At 49.1% G+C, this 24,747-nt stretch overlaps 6 protein-coding genes across 6 annotated transcripts; 2 read left to right on the forward strand and 4 right to left on the reverse strand.

The window, feature by feature from the left end:
- Positions 1-1,428, reverse strand: NEUTE1DRAFT_62960 (uncharacterized protein; the record flags this gene model as incomplete). Its single annotated transcript, XM_009852556.1, has 3 exons — positions 1-827; positions 921-1,002; positions 1,138-1,428. The coding sequence occupies 3 exons, from the start codon at positions 1,377-1,379 to the stop codon at positions 150-152; spliced, it is 1,002 nt and encodes a 333-aa protein (XP_009850858.1).
- A 1,102-nt stretch (positions 1,429-2,530) lies between these two features.
- On the reverse strand, positions 2,531-4,565 carry NEUTE1DRAFT_81640 (uncharacterized protein; the record flags this gene model as incomplete). The annotated part of the gene is made up of 3 exons (XM_009852557.1): positions 2,531-3,689; positions 3,825-4,414; positions 4,521-4,565. The coding sequence occupies 3 exons, from the start codon at positions 4,533-4,535 to the stop codon at positions 2,879-2,881; spliced, it is 1,416 nt and encodes a 471-aa protein (XP_009850859.1).
- Positions 4,566-15,090: 10,525 nt separating this feature from the next.
- NEUTE1DRAFT_129630 (uncharacterized protein) lies at positions 15,091-15,861 on the forward strand (the record flags this gene model as incomplete). The annotated part of the gene is made up of 2 exons (XM_009852558.1): positions 15,091-15,289; positions 15,403-15,861. The coding sequence occupies 2 exons, from the start codon at positions 15,197-15,199 to the stop codon at positions 15,859-15,861; spliced, it is 552 nt and encodes a 183-aa protein (XP_009850860.1).
- An 834-nt stretch (positions 15,862-16,695) lies between these two features.
- Positions 16,696-18,212, forward strand: NEUTE1DRAFT_81645 (uncharacterized protein; the record flags this gene model as incomplete). Its single annotated transcript, XM_009852559.1, has 3 exons — positions 16,696-16,884; positions 17,073-17,200; positions 17,481-18,212. 3 exons carry the CDS (start codon positions 16,834-16,836, stop codon positions 17,617-17,619), a joined length of 318 nt encoding a protein of 105 aa, XP_009850861.1.
- A 194-nt stretch (positions 18,213-18,406) lies between these two features.
- Positions 18,407-20,528, reverse strand: NEUTE1DRAFT_81648 (QDE-2-interacting protein; the record flags this gene model as incomplete). The annotated part of the gene is made up of 5 exons (XM_009852560.1): positions 18,407-18,647; positions 18,712-19,116; positions 19,193-19,936; positions 19,995-20,047; positions 20,103-20,528. 5 exons carry the CDS (start codon positions 20,526-20,528, stop codon positions 18,473-18,475), a joined length of 1,803 nt encoding a protein of 600 aa, XP_009850862.1.
- Positions 20,529-22,077: 1,549 nt separating this feature from the next.
- Positions 22,078-24,604, reverse strand: NEUTE1DRAFT_129633 (protein Ku80; the record flags this gene model as incomplete). The annotated part of the gene is made up of 7 exons (XM_009852561.1): positions 22,078-22,089; positions 22,153-22,637; positions 22,696-22,907; positions 22,964-23,361; positions 23,420-23,935; positions 23,986-24,046; positions 24,111-24,604. The coding sequence occupies 7 exons, from the start codon at positions 24,602-24,604 to the stop codon at positions 22,078-22,080; spliced, it is 2,178 nt and encodes a 725-aa protein (XP_009850863.1).
- Positions 24,605-24,747: the final 143 nt, after the last annotated feature.

Below are 24,747 nucleotides of genomic sequence, written 5' to 3' on the forward strand. Positions count from 1 at the left end.
GGGAAAATACATCTATGTGAAGGGATAAACCATTGGCGTCCAAGAAAACATGTACTGTGACACATGACTTCATTCTTAAAGGTGAAGAAACTTATATCCAGCAAGTGCTGCCTATCTCCAACATCCCCTAAACCGCAGTCAGAGATAGCCTACACACTTCCTACATATCTCAGAGCCAGGCCCGTGATCGCGGCAGCCAGAACCCAGACGCTCGCATAGACAGCTGCTCCGTACGAGTCTACGCCGCTGAGGACAGTGGTAGCCTGCAAATAGGTATCGACTCCAGCAAAAAGCATGGCCACGGCAGTTCTCTTGACTGAGACCTTGGTCGGGGTGGTGTACCCCCAAAGGTTCCAGTAGATGGTCTGTCCAAGGTTGGCGGTGGCCGGATCAAACTCGGCAACTTCCTGGTCCCTGATGGTGGGCGAAGCCGTGACAGAAGGAGTAAAGATCAGGGTACGCGCAGCCACGCCGAAGAGCAGGCAAAGGATCTGCGTCAGCGGGCGGTTGAAGCTGAAGAGTTGGGCGTCTTGAGCAGGCTCAATGGTGCGTATACCCTCAAAGTAGAGCACAAAGTTCGTGGGCAGGAAAGTCCGGCAGGCCAAAAACAGTGTAACGCTGTAGACGAGGGCGGAAAGTAGCGATGTAAGCACCTGGATCTGCCTGTCGACAACAATGTCCCGATTAGGGATACCAGGTGCGGCTGAGTGGGCGCCCGACAGCTGGCGCAAGAGGAGGAAGGGAACAAAGGTCGATACGACCCCAACGGCAAGGTAGGCGCCGGCAGTCGAAGCACGGATGCCATAGTAAGTAGAAATCAGGTAGGCCTGTGGGACATGTCAGTTGGCTGCGTCTACTTGTGTGTGTGTGTGTGTGTGCCAGGATGGGGATGGCATGGTAGACAGCGGATGGAAACTCACCGTTGGACCATGAGAAAGGACAGCCAGAGCAGCAAGGTCAAAACCGTCATAGTTTCCGTACCAACCCAGAGCAAGTCCAAATCTGCCATGCCATTGACGTTAGTACGATGGAGCTGTACCTCGTGCGTCTCTTTTTCAGCCCTACGACAGGGGTTTGTTTGCCAAAGAAGCGAGCGCATAAACGCGTGTCATGATCAAAGACCAGGGAGGTTCTTACAATTTCCAACCCGCTAACGCAAGCGCTTCCGTCTGCGTTAGAGACGAGGCAGGCCTAACAACCTTGGCCAGCTCGCCGTGAGTGTATTCCGCCACCAAGGAACGCCCAAGAGACTCGAGATAAAAGCTCAGGATGGCAACCAGGGCAAAACGGACAGCTCCCGGTAGTCGCGCACGCTTCAAATGCGCAGGCACCACTTTGTGAGTCTGGGCAACTTCGACAGCAGCCTCTACGGCTGGCATGGCAATCGAAGTTGCGAGTGCGACGGGGTCCGCAGCCTTGACCGCATCTCCAGCTGCGTCCTCCACCGCTGCCGCCACCGTGTCTACTACTTTCTTCACAGACTTCTGTCGAGCCATCGGTACCTAGTGCCGTTCGTGGTTATCGATGCGAGGTAGATGCGTGTTCGAGCGGGGCGCGGATTGCTTCTTCCTTTTCTTTTCTTTTTTTTTTCTCTTCCTGCGGGCGTGATGAGAGGTGACGCGCAAGTTTGCGGACTTTTTTTTTGTTTTTGTTGAGCTTGACTAATGCGGCGTTGGCCGAGACGTGCACGGGATTCGTAGGAACCAAGGCACTTGGTGTGTGTAGAGCAAATGACAGACGAGAATGAAGAGAGCCTTGGGGTGGTTTCGGTTTTGTTTTCAAACGGCAAGAGCCGCGTCGGATGATGATGATGATGATGATGATGATGATGGAGATGATGATGGAGAAAAGAAGTTACCAGTAGTAATTGTAGAGGTAAGAGCTTTAGGCCTAGGCACCAAGGTATGGTGGGAAGCTGCTGATGCGTGGGCAGGTGGAGCAGTGACGTCTATCGCCTAAGGCCACTGCATCAGTTAACCGTCGGAGGTCCCCCCTTCCCGTCCTGCCCGCCGCGCTAACCTCCGCATCCACCCCACCGCCCGCTTTTGGGGGAGGCATGTAAACACAGCGGGCAGGTCGAGGGGAGCTCTTCATCAACCCGCCCGACCACGCGGCACTGCCAGGTAAACCCGCGCCGCCAGGCATCAAGCAAGAAACAATTACTACCTCTACCTAGTACCATTGCAACAAAACACTGGACATTATCAGTACGGTATGTACATAGAGGTAAGATATTGCCACGGACCTGAACTTTGCCAGCCTACGGGCCCTCAGCCGAAATCAACAAGTATTTATTTCATACCCTCTACCTTAGTTTTGTCCACGTCTTCGCAAGCTCTTTCCATTTACCGAGGAACCTGAAGTTGAGCTCCAGCGAGACTCAACCTCACTTACCCTGGTGACAGCCGGAGAAGTCATCAACCATCACCATCTCAGACATCTCTCTGGTGTGTAACCCCTCCCTTCTATTCCACCACTACCCTCGCCAGCCAAACAAACTACACGGGCAAGTTTTGCTCCATCCATGGTTGTGTTGTATGTTCATTTGGTATTTGTTCGCTCGCTAACTAGATAAGTTTCCAAGTATTTGCTCAACGCTCGCTCACAACACTCACTTTAACCTCGTGGAGTTTTGACTGCGTCCCGCGACACCTCTGGCGCTGGCATCTCTCAGCCCATGAGCCATGGCTCGCCAACCACAGTGCTCCCCACTCTTCGGTGCCAAGTGTCGTTGGCGGAGCAAAGTGCCTCATTAACATGGTTTCGATATAGATTACAAAAGGAAATCCTTCATCAGCATCATGAGTTCCTTCTCTTCCCGCGCCGTCCACGAGCTGCTTCCGCAATATAATACAGGCAACGGACCGCTTCGGCGTTCTCATTCTTCCATTCTTCCAAAGACACCGTCGTCGTCCTCGTCGCTTCTTGCCCGGGACCGCATGTCTTCGTCGTCGTCATAGTCCATGACGCTATCTTCGTCCATCTTGACGTCGCCCCGCTCGCTCTGGCAGCTCTGGCGTAACTCCCCTCTAGTAAAGCTTTCCGGAGCTCTACTAGGAAAGCTGTTGATGAAGCTACCAGTAATAAGGCCGAAAGACTGGCCCAGATATTGGTTTGGCAGAGGTGGCACCAGGGGTGCGTCTGCTCCGAGGTGAAACGACCGAGGGCCAGCGTTGCTGTTAAAGCTACAGCTAAGACCTTCCACTGCCGCAGCCAAATCCCGATCTTCCTTGCCGGTTGCGTTCCTGCCGGACGACGTTGGCCTGTGATCCTGGCTCATCAGGCTGAGCTGGCGGAAATGACCTCCAAATGGCGAACCAACCGGCACGCTACCCGCCACCGAACTACCGAATGCCGCAGATTGATACGACTGCGCAAACCCGCTGCCGGTACTCTGTCTCTTGGTGAAGCTCATGGGGAACCCGGTCATGTTGCTTAGGGTGTCCAGCTGGGGCGGTGGGGTCGTGTCCGCAGAGCTGCGCTCTGGTTGATCCGAATAACCTGATGCTGCTGGGGATGCCGAATCCTGATCGCTGTTGAAGTCGTGGGTCGAGTCAGGAGGCGTGGTCCCGGTTGTTGGTTTGTTGTTCATAGCTACCAAAACAGAAGCCGCCTCGAGAAGCTGCACTTGCTGGTGCTTGGAAATCAGCAGCTTCGAGGTATATGACCATTCGGGAGTGTGCTCCCACCTGACGGTAGAGACAAGTCAACACAAAAGCTCTCCAAAAGCATTGCCCGAGTCCCGTGGCCAATACCAATCCTTTACACTCAACAGTCATGGAACAGGGAGTGGGAAAGGGGAGGAAAGGAAAATGGGCACACACAAATGCTTGGTCAAGCAGCTGCTATGCTTGTATCCCTTCCCGCACTTCTCACAGCGAAGTTCCGGGCGGTTGATTCTTCGGCTTTCCTTGGGCGCCGGCTGGCCGTCACTGGCCCTCCTGTTTCGGCTCTTGCTCGCCCCGCTGCTGCTATTGTTGCTGTTGTCTCCTTCATCTCCGGACATGTGAACCTCATCATCAATTGCGCTGTCCTGCATGTTGACTGTCCCGTCTGATGTTACGAACTTGTGTGTTGGTAGGCTGGCCGGTGGGGAGGGTAGGCTGCCGACGACAGCAGATCGCGAAAGACCGTTCTTGGATATCGTGTTGCGGCGTGCGTTGATGGAAATGGGCAGTGGCATAGCCTTGTCACCGGATTCTTGTTGGAGGGCGGCAGCAAGAGCAGCGACGTTCGCACCCGTGTTTGTCATGCTCTTCCGGCGTGTGACGCGGTGGGTGCCGTTGAGGGATCCGGAAAGGAGGGAGTGGGAGTTGGTGCGTGAGTGCGGCTGTCGAGCGACTGACAGGGCGGGAATGGGATTGGAAGACACCGACGGACGGTGCGAGAGCGGTCGTGAGGTTTGTTGCATTTCCTGGGAAAATAGCCGAGATCATCAGCAACGAATGGGCTGGTTCACAAGTGGGTTTACTGGGAGGAAGGGAGGGAGAAGGAGTCGTTGGACATTAGCGGAAGTCTACCTTGAACGAAGCCATTGCCAAGCGATGCAAAGTGCCCCTTTTTCTCTGTCGTCGAGCGTAAACAGGAGGATGACAAGGTAAGAGTAGAGAAAGCTCGGAAAATATTGTTGCTATGTCGTGAAATTTGGCGGCCAAGTGTCGATCACAAAGAAGTAGCGTCCGTCTAAGGCCAGGCAAGGAGCAAGGCGGGGAAATAATAATAATCTCGGGATCGGCCAGGGGTTGGTTGGTGAACCGGTGCTCCGTCTCCCGCCACGATAAGATGAGGTACGTGGAAAGGGAAAGAGAGGATAAGAAAAAGAAAAAGTTCACCTGCTGGGCAGCAGGAAGAATGTAGGCAACGCCAACACCAGTCAGATGGTTGTTCGTCCAAGACGAGAAGGCAGGAGTGGCTGTGCCTCAGAGAGATCAATACTGTGCAGGAGAGGAAACGGTGGTATTCGCAGCCAGTTCCAAGTAGGGGATGGTTGCGGGCTGCCTTGAATGGGTGTGGTTGATGACCGGGTGCTCTTGAGGGGATGTGAAGCGATTCAGACGAGGAACGATGGAGGTGCAAGAGATACAAGTCCAGGGCAAGCTGTCTCCAAAAAAAAAAAAAATCCAGGAAAAGAGGATCTGGAGAGAGACAGGACAGGCGCCTCTGCTGTCCGCTGAGGTGATTCTATGGTCGGCGGACTGGATGTTGGTTGGCTGCAGACGGTTAGTCGCAAATGGGATGGCGTGGAAGCTACCTAGACGCAGACGCAGCAGCCAGACACCAGACAGCCGAGACGCAGCAAGGGGTCCTGGATGGATGGGTTGAATGAGGCACTTCTACTGGCTCATCGCCAGCCCTGGATGAATGGAGAGAGTCCGAGACTTTCTTGAGCAGGATGGCACCAAGTGGAAGCACCTCGTTCATCGCTCCCGTCAGGTTCCAGAGCGCTGATTTGAGTTGATGGTAGACGAGGTAGGTAGAGAAGGAGAAGGAGGGCCGGCCGGCGGATTGCCAGCTCCAACCATCCTCCGATTGCGAGAATAGAAAAAGGTGGGAACTGGCAAAAGCCCGGTTGGGTACGAGAGGAGTACCCATATCCACAAAGACTGGGGGAGGCACTGACAGGTACCCCACAAGAGCAGACGGAAGTACTTTGTTGGCCTGACACAGTGTATGATGGCGGTTGGCTCTGGATAGGCAAGGACTACACTAGTATTCAACTTCCGCTCTTTGCCTTTGATATCCAAGTTTCCTTGCCTCACCCCTCCCCCCCCTTTCCAGGGAGAGCCTCGAGCCCAAAGTGTGCCAGAGGTTACTCCTGCAATCTGGGCCATGTGTCTTGTTAGACTTTTGGTCCCGATTAGTGGACGCTACACGATCATCACCCACCATTGATGTTTGTGCTGAGCACTATTTTTTTTTTTTTTTGGTTTTTTTTCTCCTCTCCTTATACGGTCTGTGCTGGGCGTCTACTCTAGCTCACTTGAGGTAAGCTACTTACAATCTGCATTGCTGCCAGTGCATAGTGGTTAGAAAGTGACGTTCCAGTCAATCCAAGTTCATGGCCGCATATATATGTATATCTAGGCACATCCGACTGCGGACCGCACCACGACCTCCCGTCATCTGTTTTCCAATCGCAACTCTGGCATGTTCATCAGGAGCTGACCCGTCTACACTACAGCGGGGATACCAGGTACGGTGTCTCAGAGACAAAAGGGCCGCATTGCCCTTTATTCAGGGCCAGGGAAGACATCAACAAAAAGGCGGTACAAATGGCGGTAGACAAGCTGCGTGGGTACTTGGTCAATGACTAATTCGGGTGAACTTTCACTTCTTTACACTGTGTGCCATAGTTGGCTACGCAAGGAACGATTATGTACCGTATCCACGACATCGGGGCCAGGGACAGACAGCATTCATTCATTGCAAGCATGGGACCCCATTCTACATTAATGTTCGGGACGCCTCGAGTTCTCGATAGACTTTCCCGAAGAAGTGTCTGGTGATTAGGCGATGCAGAAACATGGAACAAAAGGGGTGTGAAGCAAATTGGAGCTCAACAAGGTGGCTATGGCTGAAGTGTGTGAGACAATGTCCACGAATTTCGGAATAGCAGGGAGGATGACAGGCAAAGGACGATAAAAAAAAAAATTACCAAATAAGAAAGAGATAGAAAAAGGCCTGTAAAGCTCCGATCCTGGTGCTGGATCTCACAACTTCCTTTTCTCTCTTCCCTTCTCATGGCCTCGCCACATCCAATCAAGCTTCGTTTGTCTCGCACACTGCCTTGTGACCCTTGAAGATACTATGCTAGGACAAAGAAGCGGTGCCAGCGCCGCGGCACTGTCGCGAGTCTGGATGATTCGGGATCGATGTTAGTTCGCCTGTTGCCAGGAATGTTCAGATGGCATGGAGTGGTAAGCCGGCCACACTGCAACAAAAGTCAAATAATGCAGTCCCTGACCCGACGGCAATCTACACGGCAGAAAACCGCTCCGATTCTCAGCCGCCAAGCCATCAAACAATGAGGTAAATCTTTCCACGATCTCATCATGTTGGTGCTGTCGCCTCACAAATGAATGGGATGTGATACCCGGCTTTTGGCTACCCCGCCCTGCTGTGTTTCCCATGTGTGGTAGCAATTATCTTCCAGTTGATAGAGCCACGAGATGAAGAGGGGTTTTCCCGTCCGGTCTTGTGGAGCCGGCTAACATCTCGCAGGAGCTGGGACGGGGGCGGGGAAAAAAAAAAAAAAAAGTAAAGTTACACGCTGTAACAGCCATCTCGGTGGTGTAGAGAAAAATCCAGCCCAGGGCAACAGCTTCAAGTTTCAAAAGACATTGGATGCGTGATTGGGGAATTACGTCGGTTTCCTTTGAAGTCATTTGCTTTTCTGGATGAGAAAAGGCAGCCTAACTGAAAAATAAGGAGGCATCAATTGCCTTGAGGTTGCAGACGATATGAGGCTATTGAGCCCCAAGCAAGCCAGGAACCACCACAACAGGCACGGATGCCCGTCAGTCCCTGTCCGATTACGCATTCCAATCGACGATGTGATTCGGGAATGTCTGACAAAGTGGGATTCTGTAGACGAAATGCCGGTCTTCTTCTTTGGAAAGGTACGGTGAATGCATGATGGCTGGACGGGGAGAAGGGAAGGTGTCCACTGGAAGATGACTTAAATTGCAGTATTCGTCTCCATAGATGTACACTCATGGGTCCTCCACATGAGGACAGTTGGTACAATTGGACATCTCTGCAGTTTGATGTTCTCCGTGGACCTGCATCTGATCTTTCCCAACGTGCTGGCATTGCTTGTTTTAATGTTTTTGTTGATGACATGAAAAGCGCTCAACCACCCAACCTAGCTGTCACACAAAGGCACGCACTGCCGTAGAAACTCGGGAAATCCAGAATCGAGCCCCCCTAGAAATTCCCCTTCCTGGCAGCATATATATAAGCAGTCCTATATTATACAAGCCCGATTCTATGCATTGAAATGTATATAAATTAACGTAGAGGGCAATATTTCTAGGCGGGGGACTGTCAACTGGGCCTTTTTTACTATGCTTTTTCATGGGGGATTTCCCTTGTTTTCCCAGGAAATCTGTGCCCAGTTTCTCTCATTCATCCCTATCAATACCACTATACTTCCACCCCTATTATAGTGCCCTAAAAGGTTCTACTTAGCAATATCGACATTATTTGTAAGTAAACAATAATAATCCCGTAGTATTAAATCTCTCTAACTCTCTCTTACTAAACATTACAAACGATTTTACTAACGCCCAACAATTCATTAAACGTATTAAATACCTTATTGTCCCTCGAATGCCGTCGTCCCCTAATATTAGGGAAGGTCTAACCCTAATAGACTTTTAAAAGGTAATTTACTTTAGTTAGGTTTATAATAAAAGCCATTACTATATTGAAAAAGATATTAGGGCTGGTATTGAAGTCTTTTATTATATAACCGAACTAGGTAAGTATTAGTATAAATAGAATAGCCGCCTCTATATAATTCGCTAGTAGTAGGAAAGTAAGGTTATTATTTACTAGTATTTTAATAATAGCGAATCTACTAACGGCAGCGAGGTTAATAATAATAAAGTTTAATTACTATTATTTAGACTACTAATTATTATTAAATTCGTTACTATTGTTTATTGTATAGAATTAAACGTATAAGAAAGTCTTTCTTAATTCTAAACCCCTGTCTAATTACCCTCCTCTTATCTATTATCCTTTTTAATATAGTAATAGTATAATAACTATAAATTACCTTCCCCTTCTCTAGTACTCTCTTAAATACCCTCTCTTTTATTCTCTCTCTCTCCTTCTTATCTACTTTATAAGCAAACTCCTTATCCTCGTAGTTTAGAATATCATTAAGATCGTTATCGATAGGGTTACTAATTTACTCCCAATTAGCCTAATCGAATATAATACAATCTATATCTTTAATATTAATTAAATAATTCTCTAATTTATTTAAAAGGATAGATATACTATTATCTTTAAAAAACTTAATTACAATATCTTTCTTATTGGTCTATAACCGCTAATATATATAAAAGATAGTGTAAGTTATTAAAACCCTTTTATTAAAAATGGACTACTTTTTATCCTAGTTTCTAATATCCTAATTTAATACAACTTTATCAACTTCCTCCCTTAATATCTACTTAAATATGAAGTTAATTACTATATCTAATAGTTATAATAAATTTATAAGGCCGTTGGGGATTATTATTATTATAATATTATAAAGTATATTGTTATTAATTTTATTATATACGAATTGGAAGTTATAAGATAGGTATATATTTATAATTAATAGTATTTCCCCTAATTCTTTAATAATAGGAGCGAACTCCTTATTTAATTAGCTATAAAGGAAGTTTTTATTCTAATATATTACTTTATTAAATTTTATAAATACGTTTTAAATATATAGTGGTTATTCAGCTTCTTAAACCTTCCCCTCTCTATAAAAAATAATTATCGGTTTCAATCGCCAACTGCCGTCAGCAAAAATGTAAAAGATAAGAATATACTACTGCTTACCCCACCTACTATAAACTATTTATTAAAAATAGTTTTTATACCTTTAAATTCGTATATACAACTATCGATAAATTCAAAGGGGATAAGGATTTCATTAAAATTAATAATATTTAAGGGAGGGAACTGCATTCTTGTACCCGGGACAGTCAATTGATTATTACACTTAATAAACTGAAAAAAACTACTAATTTTAATGTATAATTCAGCTAGCAATTATTACGTTTAATAGGTAATAAATAATATAATAACAATAGAGGAAATTCCTAAACTAGCTACGTAAGAATTTAAATAAATATTAGATTTTAAAGTAAATTGTAATAAAGAATGCTCTAGAGTAGTAACGAAACTATATTATAATTACTAAATTATTATTCTAATAAATAATCTAAAACTCTTTATACAATTGCCCCTCTATCTCTAACTATATCGCTTTACCCTCGCAAGTAAGCGATAATAGAATAACTTTATAATTTATCTATTAACCTACTATCGTCGAAGTAGGTAAACGATAGAATTTAGTAGCTTCTTAATAAAATATAATATAATAAGTATTATTATCTATATTAATAATACTTTAATAATGTTAATAACTTTATCGTTATTCCCATTATATACTATCTTTATTAATAAGCGCCGCCGCCTCTATGGGGATTTATATTTGTACAAAATAAATTACAACCTACTTGCTAACCCTATTAATATTCCCTCTACCCTACTCCTTAATAATTATATAGAATAATAACTAATTTAAATCTTTAAGAGTTTAGAATAACTTTACTCGAATTGCTTAATTAGTGACCTTTTCTTAATTAAGCAAATTGTAAATACAACCTTCTTAGAACTAGGGCATTTAATAGTAAATTTAGTATTAGAGGGGGGTATTAACGCCCGGGCACTCCTCCCTAAACTTAATCCGTACCTCTATACATCTATTACTATTAATATTCAACAATATAACTTCAACCCCAAAATACCAACAACGACGACGGCGTTATAATTACAAATTAGACGAGAAAGAGGAGATCCCTAGAACCAGAAGAATTCAACCCTCAACACTATATTACATCATCTCACAGCCAAAATAAGCGGGCGCTCGTATATTACTATATGTACTCATCTGTACGTTAAACTGCTTACATATCTGTGCCAGGAAGGGGAATTTCTGGGGGGGCTCGATTCTGGATTTCCCGAGTTTCTACGGTAGGTAGGCAATTGTTCGTTCTATCCCTCTTTGAGCGCCGGGCAGGGTATAGAGGTAGACGAGCGCTACATGAGCCAGCATATGCCAGCAGATGTGTTTGTCCAGTTAGTGAAAACTCGACGACGTTTCCCACCACTCTAGAATGTACAGACTCGGGCTTGCCCTGTACAGATCTGCCCTCTGTCCGGCACTCAAAGAGGGACAGAACGATTGCTTGTTTCCCGAATTTCTACTTATGATAAGTACCCTGTAAGCTTGTGTCTAGGATTACACTGTGCAGGACTGTCAGGCGGCATTGTGTCGATACTAGATTCACCCCTAACCCGGCCTGAGCCAACTGAACATCCACGCTCCCTGTTCATGCTGCACATCGCGCGTTGTGCGGCCAGGCACTGGAACATCAGGAAGCCAAGATAGCACATCCGCGGTTTGGTGAGGAAAGCCCCTTACAACATCTCATCCAAAATAACTATCTCAGCTTAGCAAGCTACTAGAGCATTGCTGGGCTACCAACTCCCTACCTAGAAGATGAGAACTGGAAGGCATCGACGACAGGTCCACTGCCACATCATAAATGACTTAGAGTAGGTACATCACAACTGTACTAAATGTCTTTCACTCCAACAAAAGTCCTCGTCAATCTCACGTCTCACCCTGTTCAGCTTGTCCAATCACCCAACTTGATCATTGGGAGGAATACCCGTCCCAAAAGAGCAGAACAGTCTCAAGTGGGCCGTTGAAACCAACCATCGGAATGACGAGATCGCCAAGGAAGGAAACCCTACTGTATTTCCCCTAGCCTTCTTGCTTCCCCAGACTTTTGGAGAACTAAGCTACCGTTTGGTCTGTCCCGGGCTTTTCCACTTGTCACATCTCCTCCTCTGACTTTCCAGTAACCATTCTGGACCTGGCTCAAGAACGGAGAGAAAATGAGCTGAGCGCAGCTTCGTGGATGGACCCAGCGAGTGACGGAACGGAAACGGAGTTTCTAGCAGGCTCTCTCGGGTTTAGACTACACTCCCAACTGATGCTAACTCGATGAAAGTCATTTTTCCCCCTTGCAAGAAGACCCAGTGTTGGGGACTTGGGGTTCCGATGCCCCAATTCGAGACCATTCGGGATTTGAGCCGCAAGACATGCATGCCAAACTCAAACTTATCCAAGAGGAAAGAGAGGGGGAAAAAAAAAGGCAGAGCTCATGATAACATGGAGGGAAGCTCCATCTTATTGATACCTAACAAGACGACATTGATAGCCGACATCCAACCATTTCTCAACATTGTAAAAAGTGGGCTTTCTTGTTGAAGGCGACCCTGATACAGTAGAAACCCCTGTTGATACAAAGCAAATCCCCCTCTTTTGCAAAGGATTTCGACTGCCTGTATTTCCCTCTGATGTAAAAACTGTAATGTGCAATTGCAACGGTTGCTGGCCCGAAATTGCATTAACAGGGGTCTGGTTTTGGTAGCAGGGCATACTTATACCTGTATACCGGGGGGGTATAGTCGCTTCATCAGACCTACGCTACTTTCAAGGCTTCGCGGCGGTCGTCCAGTGGCAAAAAAACCTCTGCCTGTTGGCCCATCAGGCTAAGGCACAGATCATCAGGACGGGCAGGGCAAAGAGTGGGTAAGTTGGGCAAGCTGGACGATATCCAACTGGCTCGCATGGAGGTGAGGTAAGGCTGCAGTGGGACCGATTGACAATCCCCAGTCACGGTTATTTGTTTATTTATGTTTTTTTTCGTTGAATTTCTCCGTGTCTGATGCTGAAGAGGCTTTAAGGTTTTGTTGGGCCATCGGAAAGAGTGTATTGAAGTTTACTATGTCTTCACTCCAATATGGTTCGCCTTTTCGGACGATACCTACCTTCTATCTTTGTAGCCTATCCGCTGACCAACAGAATATGTACTATTTTCGAGATTGTCCGTCACCTGCCTTCGAGCTAGATGCCGCCTAACGTCACCTGCATTCGACGTAAGGGACGCGCTGTCAGCCAGGCCTCGAGACTGTCTAAAATACACCCATGAGCACACGAGGTGAAAACGGGCTACAGTGTCCGTCACATTTCTTCTCGCGAAAGATACTCACACACTACAAGATCCAAAGAAAGCAAGGCGTGTGCCACGGATTGTGCTCTGTAACCCTTTGAAAGCGGCACAGTAATTGCAAAAAGGCAGGTCACCAGCAGCATAAATGTACAAGACATTCATGTATCAATTGCGAAACAGCTGGGGATGTGGTTTCTCTTCTGCGACGTTCCTCGCTCGCGTGGAACGATCCACGAAATGACGTTGAATGGCGGAAACGGGACAGCTGACCAAGTACATGGCTGAAATTCCCTAGGTAGCAAGGATTCCAAGAAAGGCAGACACACGGCAAGTGGAGGCCCAGTTTCCATCCGATCCCTCCGGTCCCGGCCGGGGAAATGGCCGGCTTTGTAGAGACACTTCTAACAGTCTGACTCCGTCCTTGGATTTAGTATTTTGACGGCGAAGTCTCCCGTGAGTAATATTTGTTAGATAGGTATTCCATCAATGATGGTGCACTGGAGTTCCTGACGGACCGGCGGGCAGTGGAAGCCTTGTTCGGCAGACCATGGTTCTGTTCTAATGAAAACATGTGAGGAGATCGGCGGCTTAGTCGCCGGCTACTTGGTATGATCGGGGTCGCTTCGAAGTTGACTTCTGCGATCCTCTGCTACTTTCCCGTTCACAGTTTGTTGAGTTTATTAGGTCGATCGGGGTCAGTACAGAATTCGCAACGTATTAATGATCGGTGTTCACACCTATCCGTTCAAGGAGGAGCATTCCATTCCAGGCACATGCATACCTTTACGTACCTTGACAAGAGTTCGTCCTCTACTTCTGTGCGCCTCACCAATCAATGCTGGAAGTGAGAAGGACTCCTTTTTACCCCGCACGTTTACGGTGGAGCAGTTGATGGTATTCATCAAATTCGGCTTCAGGCATCATGCTAAAAAAAAAAAAAAAAAAAAAAAAAAAAAAAAAAAAAAAAAAAAAAAAAAAAAAAAAAGAAAAAAAAACTTGTGAGTTGGCTCGACCGCGTTGGAGAAGGAAACGCAAGTTGAACTTCTAACTCCAGGTCACTGATGGGACCTTTGTGGACAAGACGGTACCAGCACGGGATGCGTGACAAACTTTGCAGTTCATTATCTGATAACAAAAGCTTGAGATCAAGAAGTATCTGTGGTCGGCTTGTACCTGCATCAATACCAGCGCAGCAGGGGTCTAGACTTATACATTGATATTCTCGCGCCCCGGGTCATTGCTGGATGCGTAACCGGAGGTGTAGGCATGGTATATAGTATTGGCCTGGACGAGCCCGCAGCATCCTTTCAAAAGAACGAAGTTGCTGGAACGGAACATGAAGAGAAGAAAAGGGGTGGTATAAAAGGAAATCCATGGAACTTGTGCTTTCGCAACGGTCGACGGGAACCGGGAGGTGCCGAAGCCATCATGTAGTCTAGTGTAGATACTTTACTTGATCGACATGACCAACCCGAGGCGGACCACTGTTCGGATCTGCGGTACCCTGACAGCCAGACATGAAGATTGAGGCCTCAATGTTGAAAACTCATTCGTAGTGAAGTCGAGTACTGATACTTGTAAAGGATAGCTACATCTACCGAGTGGCGTGGCGATGTTGGCCGTACCTCCTATGTATTCGTACGAGCAACACGCGAAATGCCTGTGGCAGTCTAGCAGAGAGGGAATGGGCCTGACCGGACCAAGCTTTGACGATAATAACACGGAGTACCTACGCAGTTTGTGGTCCCGGCTTAACTTTCTCGGACTCGTCCGCACATGCCGTATGTGATGCCTAGGAGGTATCCTTCGAAATCGGCTGAAGGTTGTCTGGGAGCTGGCAGAAAGAAAATGCAAGGCTCGCTGGTAGCAGTCTACCAAGCCCGCGGGACAGAACAACTAGTAATTCCGCTGCTGGATGTAGTTGATGACACTCCAAGGAGGCCTCTGGCACTCTAATTAGAAGTTTGGAGATGAGTAAGACGGATTGGTTACGTGTGGCATTGGCAATGTCATGGGATGCATGTTTTAATGTGAAAAATCATCAACCCCGCAATAAAGTCCCCTACATGTACACAAGCAATTGGATGTTCCCGGCGGGTGTGCGCCGTCTTCAATCGGATCAGCGTTGCCTCCCTGAAACTCGTTAACCTGGCCGCGACATAACAAACAAGGTTTTTTTTTCCTCGTCAAGAACCAACCTTACTTCACGCTACTTACTACTATCCTTTTGTTGTCCCAGGACTCCTGTTGGCCTGTTGCTGCTGCTGCTCTTGTTGGGCGTTGAACCTACCAGTCGTGCTTACGTACCTTTACCTACCTACCACTCGCCCTTTTATCTTTCACCTGGTTACCAGTCGTTCCCGTCGCGCGGACTCGAAATGTCATCGGAAGTCTTCCGCAGAGTGGGCCGCGGAGGTGCGGGCAATTGGTATAGTAAAAAGGACATTGAAGATGCCGAGAAGGCGGCTGCTGTGAGTGTACCCATCCATTGCACACACGAAATCGGACAAACACTTCTCCTTTGATCCGCCTGTGCCTCGGCTGTCTTTTCGTTTCGTTCGCCATTCTCAAACCAAACCCACAGGATCTCGAAGCGCAAAAGAAGTCTTCTTCCGGTTCTACCTCGCCAACAACCCTCGAGCGCTCCATCACCGCACAAACCAGTCTCAGCAGCTCGCGAGCCGGTGGTCGCGGCGGCGCCGGCAACTTCTACGACGCCTCGGCAACCGACGCGGCCGCCGCCCAGCAGCAGGAGGAGGAGAAGGAGGCCGAGCTCGAGGAGCTGACGCGCGTCGTGACGGCGAGCATCCAGCGGCCGAACCTCTCCGGCCGGCTGAGCGGGCGTGGCGGCGCGGGCAACTACAACGATAACGCGGCGCGAAGCGCCCAGCATCGACTGGACCCAGAGCAGCAGCGCAAGATGATAGAGGATCTCAACGCGAGGGTGTTGCAGGATGTGGAGGCCGGGTTGGCAATGCCGAGACCGGCGTATCATGCCAAGTTTGAGCTGAAGCATGAGAGGTTGGTGTCTGCTGAGCCTTGAGACATACCCTTGATGATGAGAGTCTGCGTAAAAAAGGTGGATGAAGGGATATGTGTGATGAGATGGGTGGTAATGGTTCTGGTTCTGTTCACGTTTCGTTTGATTGATCAAAAGGGAGTTTGGGAAGGAGATGGAAAACGATGTACAAGCAAACCCATGCACATCGCTACAATCGGGAAGTAGGAGGAACTGATTGGTATGCTGTGTAATGGGCAATGATACCCCCTTTAGTCTCCTCAAGCAGGCAAGTTTTGAGTGGGCTCTGGACTACGACACCGTCAGACCGACGGGAAGAAGTAGGGCTGTATACCGATAGCAGTAAAATTGCGATGGAGGCCTTGTTGACGACGTTTATGTTTGTTTATCACTTTCGGATCTTGATCATCCGTTAGGTGGAGTTTACGCAAAGCATTCACTTCCACGGGAGCGGCATCAATCTCGACATTGACGTGCGGGCGGTCGGCACAAGTCATCGGCTCAGGATACGAATTGTGTAAGCTAATTGAGCGATAGTTGACAACATGTAGTAGGTGTGAGCGGACGGCGACGACAGTGATGATAGTCCATGATGTGTGTAACGAAGCGTTGCCCATGCGCTAAGCGAGTCCGGGCCTCTGTTAGTCGCATATTCTCTTCCCAACGCTTGGCAGCGCTCAAGGTGCCCGCCATTGCCTGCCGTAAAACGCGCGGCAAACCCGATAACGCCCGCCATAAAGGGCTGATACGTTGCCGCTGCCGGCAAAAAAGTTCGCTTCAACAACGGACAAGCCTCGCCGTCCCGTCCTCGCATCACCGAACTCCATCCATCCCATTCTACCCGTGTATCCGTACATACGCCGGCCCGCCCAAGATCAACCCACCCGCACTCGATCACTGACGACAGCCTCAACTGAGCCCCAGTCCCCGGACGACGTCAACATCAACCGACTCCCATAAACCCAATACAACCCAAACACAACCCGCACAATCACAATGTCGTCAGCAGTAGCTATTGGCGCCGGCGTCGCCGTCGCCGCTTTCCTGGTGAGTCCTACTCCCATCGCTCGCGAATGGATCCCGCACCGGCAGGCATCACACTTTAATCACTGTCTCTACCCTCAATCAACAACAAAAAAGCCACTGGAAACAGATGTTATGCCTGGGCCATGTCGTTGTTGATCATGGAAGAGGAAAGAATAAGAACCAGCTAACCTTCCTACCAACAATAATAGGGCCGCGCAGGTCTCGTAGCATGGCGCCGCTCGCGCGGCGGCGTTGGCGCCCTCGGCAAGGCTTTCTACAAGGGTGGATTCGAGCCGCGGATGAACAAGAAGGAGGCTTCGTTGATTCTCTCGCTCAAGTATGTCTTGTTCAGTTCGCCTTGTCGTTGTCTGTTTTCGCTCCTGTATCGTTGTTCCCATCCATTCCATGCCTCTTTCTTCCCTTTCATGCTTCGTCCCTCATGGCCCGCCTGCCTGCCCGGCCACGAACCTCCTTGTCTCATACATTCATCCATCCGTTGCTCCGTCCTACCCATCATCATACACACCCGCATCTACACAGCTTTCCACGTTCCTCTCGGAGTGAGCCCCATGAATCGAAAGGGAACCAGTAACTAATACTCACCCTCCAACAAACAGTGAGCGCACCATCACCAAGGACAAGATTCGCAAGGCCCACCGCACCCTCATGCTCCTCAACCACCCCGATCGCGGCGGCAGCCCGTATCTGGCCACCAAGGTCAACGAGGCTAAGGAGTTCCTTGAGAAGAGCGTCTAAGTTCCATTTTGATTGATTTCGTCGACCGATCAATCTGTTCGGTCCAATCCGTCTCGATGCAGTGCAACGCCATGCGAGGCGATCGATTCGATCGATCTCGACGATGGAACTGTGAGAGGCGAGTCTAGAGTCTCTTGGAGGTCTTACACAGACGAACAATACAGAATCACATCCTTACACCACTCTCCAACTCCAGCTCGAGTCTGTCTGTTACGACGATAACCAGTGTCGCCTCAGTGGACTGAGTGGTTGGGGTATGCAGCTTCGGCTACGGTAGTCGTCAAACACTGCTAGCAGAACACTGCAGTACTCGACCACAAGCAGCATCTCATCAAGCCTGAGCCACGAGACAGGACAGAGTTCGATCAGAAAGCACCTACGTCATGATGATACGGCCTGCTACTACACATTGGCCTCGGAGAAGCTCCTTACCCTATTCTTGTACAACAAAAACACACATATGGTTCTTCATAGCACTGGCGTTGACGGGTTTTTGGCTTTGCGGGTGGCTTGGATGGAAAAAAAGAAGGAGGCTTTTGTACGCTTTGCACAACATGAATAACATACCCATGTAAAATATTAGTACCACTACGATTTTTGTGTTCTGTGCCACATGGACTGAATAGTTTGGCGGCTCTCCTTTTCATTGTATACACGCCGTAGACTAGATGCGCGTTACAACATTGCCAGATGCTGGTTTGATGCTCGCTTTGGCTGGAGTGCAGCCCTTTTCACCTTTTCTTGCCTGCTTTTGCCCCTTTGCCTTGCTTCGACTCCAGTCTATCAGCTAACTTTTCCCAGGTACACCTGCGCACTGGGCAGTGATGGTGGAAATATGGTAGTCTCATCGCCATTACAACTCCCAGTTTTCATCCACTGTAGTCTTCACGACGGAGTTAGGGACGGGGCTCGCCGCCATCACCAAGCTTGGTTCGCCACCATCAGACAGCTCCCCGGTGCTGATCCAACCCTCATCGACGTCCTCCTTCGTCGCGGTGAATTCAGAGTAAGTAACGTAACCATCATTACTAAAAGAAACATGATTAAATTAGCACTTCGTCCGGCCTGTGGCCTTTCTTCTTGAGGACTTACCTCGTATTCGCCTTTGAAGCCTTCGCAGCAGCCCTCTCCAAGCTCTTCTGCCGCATGTCAATGGCCAAGCCCATCATGGCCTGAAGAGTGTAGACCGCGTCATTTCCAGCGTTGTGCATATTCTTCCACGAAATGTCGAGGAAGCCACAAACATTCGAAAGTTTGGAGGCGTTGTTCGAACGGCTGAGATACTGGTACATCTCTCGAGTGTCTACCACCTCCAAAATGTTGTCCGCGCTGGCCACATCATAGCCAAGCATGCGAATGTACTTGAGATCTTGAGATTGGTCGTGGAACACAAGGACCACGGGGCGCTTTGCTCCCTCACCGCCGGTGGAGGACTCTCCCTCGATGGTCTCCTTCAGAACGCTGGCGATCTTCGCGACCTCGATGAACTCGCTCTCGCTGGACATTGTTAGTGATTCGGTTTCGGATTTGGGGCAGGGACAGGGCAAGGGATGAGGGACGAAATCACACATACCCAAAGTCAAAGTATTCGGCGCGGCCTTGGACATGCCTGGAGTTTTGGGCCCACGAAAACTCCTTGACGCGGATATGTCGTGCTTTGATGAAGTCGAACCAGTTCTTGCTGCCTTCACCAGGAGCAACATTTGTGATCTCGGCGGTATCAAGAATTGCCAGGCCGACCTCGGTGATGATGCTTTGGTCCAGTTCATAAGCCTCAAGGTCAATCGCCACAAACACGACAGACTTCTCCGGCTGGATGCCAGTAGGCTGGGTGAGATCCAGCGGGGTAAATGATGGCACTTCCGGGTCAGATAAAACTCTGCGGCGAAGACCGAGATACCGCTGAACCCTCTTGATATTTTTCCCCCAGGCGCGGTGAAGATTGCATCGCTTGTACTGGTTGTTCTTGGTCTTCTTGCTCTTGTCTTGGATTGAAAAGATGCTGTTCAAGCGGCGGGTTAGCTCCTGCTTGGCAAGAAAAGGAGCATTTTCCGACGTGTCTCCGGGCTTACGCGCCGGGACGTTGTTCGTAAGCTGCTTCCATTCCTCGGCAGATCTGGAACGGCCAAGAAATCGCGGTTTCGCTGTATTACTCTGCCCAAATGGCATGGCGAACATGTCTTGATGTCCGCGAGGAAACGTGAACTCTACGTCGAGTTTTCTGTTTATGACGTCGAGTAGGTGTTGCATCTGGTAGGTTGGGACGAAGATCAAGGGATTCTTGTTCCCCTCGTTGGACGGCCGGTAGAGGTAGAATCTGGAGCGTGTTAACACAGTGTCATGGACCCAACCCCGATAAGACCTCAACATCTTACAGATCCCACATGCGGTTTTCGTGTAGGCTCTCGAGCGTAAAAAGAGGCCGAGCCTTGGGAACGAACTGTTAGCATCACAATCATTCATACTGCGATGATATGTCTCACCCTCGCGCCGTTGCGCTTGCCAACAAACAGGTTGGGATACTCCAGAACCATTCTCCAGGGAGTAAAGAGTTCTGTAATGGGATCGATCTCGCCCTGCTCCACGCTGACTTCTGGCCATCTGATGTTCTCCAAGTCCGAAGCATCGCGGTACTCTTCCTGCTCGTCGGTCACGTCCTCAACGCGCAAGGAGGTACGGCCAGTATGGTGAGGGCGAGTAGTAGGTTTGACGTTAAAGGGATCCAGATGGCGGGCGCTCAGGATAGAAGCGTCGGATGCATAATTGTCGTCCTCATCACCCTGGGCGTCATCACTAATGTCCCAGTCATTGATGTCTTCGTCGCGCCACTTTGAAGGATCGAAACCGCTCCAGTCCACAGACTGGCAGGTAAGGTTCCGCAGCTGTTGCATGAACTGCTCGTCCTCCATGGTGGCGAGCGATAGTTCGGTTAGGAGTGACTAAGAGATCAGTTAGCCTTGGCCATGAAGTCGACGCCGGCGATTCTAATCTTGGATCTGGTGACGTCTCTCGGGTGTGGTGATAGGGCCAGCAATATGAGGGGGCGGCTGATCTGGAGAGGGACGTTTTCGGCAAATGGGGATCTCAGCCTAGGCGTCTCTGCTACGATATTCCACTTACGTGTCGTAGGTTAGGATGCAAAATGAAGGGAAGAATTAAGCGGCGCTTGAACGAAGTGGGCTCGCGCGCAGTCGTAGGGCTGTCGTCGTTGCTGGGCGGAGGCCTTGCGCGAAAGCGATTGTCGGGGAGGGGATAGATATTTCGGAGAAGAGGTGAGCGAGGGAAATATAAATAGTCCTTAAGCAGACACAATGGAAGTGAATGGGAAGCCCTAGATAGTGACCAAACTTCTCATCCGAAAACCTATTTTGTTCAGATGGTCAGTTGATGAAAACGGATTTAGGCTCCTTCATTTTTCGAGTGAATGATGGTCTTGAGCAGTACTTACAACCAACGCGGAAGGTGCGAGTGAGCGGGCGCGTAAGTGAGAGGCTCCCAACAGGACACTAGAAAAGGACGAGAATGGAAGGAGCGAGCACAGATAAGTAAACAGAATCGCAACTGCCCGTTGAGGTGGTGACGATTTGAGGTACGGTATGAGGCCTACGGGTGCCCCACTGTAGAGTTCACAAAGGACGGAATAGAGGTAATAAGTGCTGAATTAAAGGACCCCACTTGGCAAAGACGAGGAATGGGCATTTCTTGTGAAGGGAAACGACGATTCCCTGGGCCGGCCTTACAGAGTCTGAATCACAAGTAAAACGACTGCTCGTGATCAGATAAAAGGCATGCCATGCAAACGGTTGGATAAGTTGAAGTGTGTTAGTCGTTGTACTAACTACTGTGGATGGTCTGGTCTGCCTAAATGCCGGTAGCAGAATTGGCACTGTGCATGCCAGACCCAAGTTCGTTGGGAGGAGGGAGTGACGAATAAGTAAACAAAGCATCACACATAAGACCGACAACCAGATGATATCGACCAAAAAGGTGCTGTTTGTATACATTCGCTTGCACCGCCTTGAATAAGATAATGCTTGAAGGTCTTGACATTTGGCGGCCGTGTTGATCGAATAAACAAGCCTGGAGCAGTAGATGAGGTGAACAGACGTTGGGCAGCAAAGCTGAAAAGCCCTATCATCTGGTCACAAATCTATCGTGCCACAACACTGACACTGTGTGTCTTGAGTTGCACTTGCTTCCGGAAAATGTATCCCTCCGTTCTCCTGTTCACCCGACTTCTTGCGCACTGAAGGGGTGCTTCCTTTGCCGCTCTTCGTCAGTGTCCTCTCCAGAACCTGTCAGCGACCTTCCCATACACTTGCTCTGCACGGTGTAGTCCTAGTAGACTCTGTAGGAATCGCAAGGCGTGGCTGCCTTCGACATCCCTGAATCCCTTCTAGCAACAAGCTGCGTGATATTGCTCTCCTAATTCCGACCACCTGGACGCATTAGGACTACTCACTTTAGAAACTAGTACAAAATGTTAGTTTAGTCTCAAATTTCTGAATGGTAGTTTCCAGGTTAGACACTCACAGCCTTTGCCTCCTTCTCACTGACTTCCGACACCTCAGACTCATCCTGCGTGATCAACCCCAAGCGCCCTCCAACAATCCATCGGAACCACATCTCCCTTCGATCCCCATTCAAGTTGCCGGAGAGCAGGCTCTCTTTGAGTTTCGTAATGTACTTGTTGTAAAGCGTCGGAACTTCCATGTTTATTAGCTCCTCCCTCATCACCCGGAGGTTCTCGGCAGCTCTCGGGTACAGCACATCCGCAAAGCTGTCGCTGACAAGCTTGCAAATGATATTGCCCATCTGCTTGGCGGCAGTTTCAATGGTCTCGTCGTCTTCGGCTGTTTCCAGAATTTGTTTGAATTCGGGAATCGCATTTTCCGTGGATATAATGGGCGTCTTCTTCGTTCGCGGTCGGGTCTCTCCGAGAAGGGCGTCGATGTCCAGCCCGGATAGGGGTTTGACGGTGTCTTTCCTGCCGCGTTTGCCTTGTACTTTTGGGGGGACTTGATGGAGGTGTGAGAGGGAGTGTTACACCGAAAGGCAATACAGGTGTCAACTTACCTTTCTTGACTTCTGCTGCTTTTATCAATCCGTCGATCTCTGTCTTGGCTTTCGCTATCAGTGGTTCAGGCGGATGCGTGAAGCGTGTGAGGATTTCGGCTACGGGTGGTAAAGGAGCATCAGGGTTCACTGCGCGATTACGGATCGCTTGGTTCATGTGGTGGATGACGGGGTTATACAGGTCATCAACGGGCGCGTATTCCGCAGGGTGTCTGCCGTTCCGTTAGCATCGTACCAAAGTCAAATTCTAGGGGAGGGGAAAGTTTACCCATCGTCATCCTGCCCATATTCAGTCAAGTCCATTGCATCGACGTAGTCGCTCATCGCCTGCTGTAAATCATTGTTGGGTAGAAGGCGATGTTCCGTGAGTACGTTCCCCGTGATAGTCAACACCTTGTCCAACGGAGGGAACTGATAACTCCTGACGTCCTCCGCGAACGGCAGCGGGATGTCGTACAAGCACTCAATGTCGTCTTCGATAGCCGGATTTGGCTTGAGAAGAAGGATTTGGGGTGGTGCTTTATCTTTGTTGACATATCTGGCCACAGCGTAGGACTCAAGCTCATGTAGAGCATGAATAAGAGCCGATAGACCGAGCTCCGCTTCCTCGTTTACCTTTTGAGCAACAATGAGGCCTGTCTCTCCCATGTTCAAGAATGGCTCATACTATGGGTATTTCGTTAGCGCTCGTTGGCACATGTCAACAAACCAAACTACAACTTACGCTGCTCATGGGAACGAAGCCGATGATTGTGAAACTCTTCGTTGTCTCGTATTTCAGGTAGTCCTCCTCACTCTTGCCAAAGGGGACTACGGTCCTGCCATACTGATATGCCTTGGCAAGATCCTCCATGTCGACGTCTTTCTTCCCTCCTGCTGCCTTGGAGTCCTCGATTCTGTATGTGCGCAGTTGCTTGACTGGCTGAAAGCCCACACCACTAAATGGTACGCCGTGGTCTTCGTCCCAAACCTGTGTCTGAGGCGGTCCATTAGGGTTGGCCACATTGCTCGCTGACGGAGGTGTTGCTCTCTTGGTCTTGAAGTAGCGCTCAACCTGAATGCTCAGCGCGCTCGGGTATTTTTGGGGGTCTCCGAGCGTCAGAGGGCCATCATATGCCTTGAAAGGCCTGACGGATTTGATTCTGGGAGTGGCAAGCTCTTCCACTGCTTGTGCCATGGTGCCGAATGCGCCGCTCTCACAGTGGTCTACCAGCGTTTTGAGGATTTTCTCGTTTTGCTCCTGGGGAATTGTTAGCATGTTTAGTTATCGCCAAGTGGTGTTCGCCTCACCTTGTGGCGTGGCTTATCCTCCTCCTTGAAGCCATATTCGGCATCGTCAAAATCCACACCGCTACCTGATGGTCAACTATCAAGCACTCGCAACAGAAGCTCTCTCGTGGAAGGCGAACACTCACAGCACGATAAGCTCTATTCCCACGTCATTGAGCATGTTCGCTACCTCTTCAGACTGATCATCATCGATAGGCGACTCCCCGTTTGTTACGACGATAATCTTCCGCTTGTACTTCAACTTCTTCGTAAAGGTTTGGATCATTCTGAGGGCAACCACGATTGCCGAAATAGCGTCTGCGCTGGAGGTACTGGATGGCTCAATCTTGCTCTTTAGTACTCTTAGAGAAGTCATGGTCATGGGCCCAAGCTCCTTGAGAACCGATATGTTCTCGTAACCCTGATACTCTTCCCTGTTTTCGTTGTTGTTGGTCTCATCGGTGTTGAGGCCCACGACACCCACGTTCCAGGTCTTGCGGCTGGCTGCCACGGTAGTTGAAATCTTGTCCCAGATGTAGCGCATGCCAAAGTCGAGATTGGATTCATTACGTCCATTGTGACAGTCGGCCATGGACTCACCCAGGTCGATGACATAGACTGTGGCTTCCTTGTCCGCCATGGTGAGGGAAGGTGAGGACTGTCCGTGGAGTTGCAATTGGCGGCGATGATGGGATTTGGAATTCGAGTCAAAGGAGAAGACTGGAGTTTGCGAGGAAAATAATCTCTGGCATGACTCTGCTGTGGCCCGTTCGCTTCGCATTC

This window comes from Neurospora tetrasperma, assembly GCF_000213175.1.
Source record: "Neurospora tetrasperma FGSC 2508 unplaced genomic scaffold NEUTE1scaffold_3, whole genome shotgun sequence".
NCBI lineage: Eukaryota > Fungi > Ascomycota > Sordariomycetes > Sordariales > Sordariaceae > Neurospora > Neurospora tetrasperma.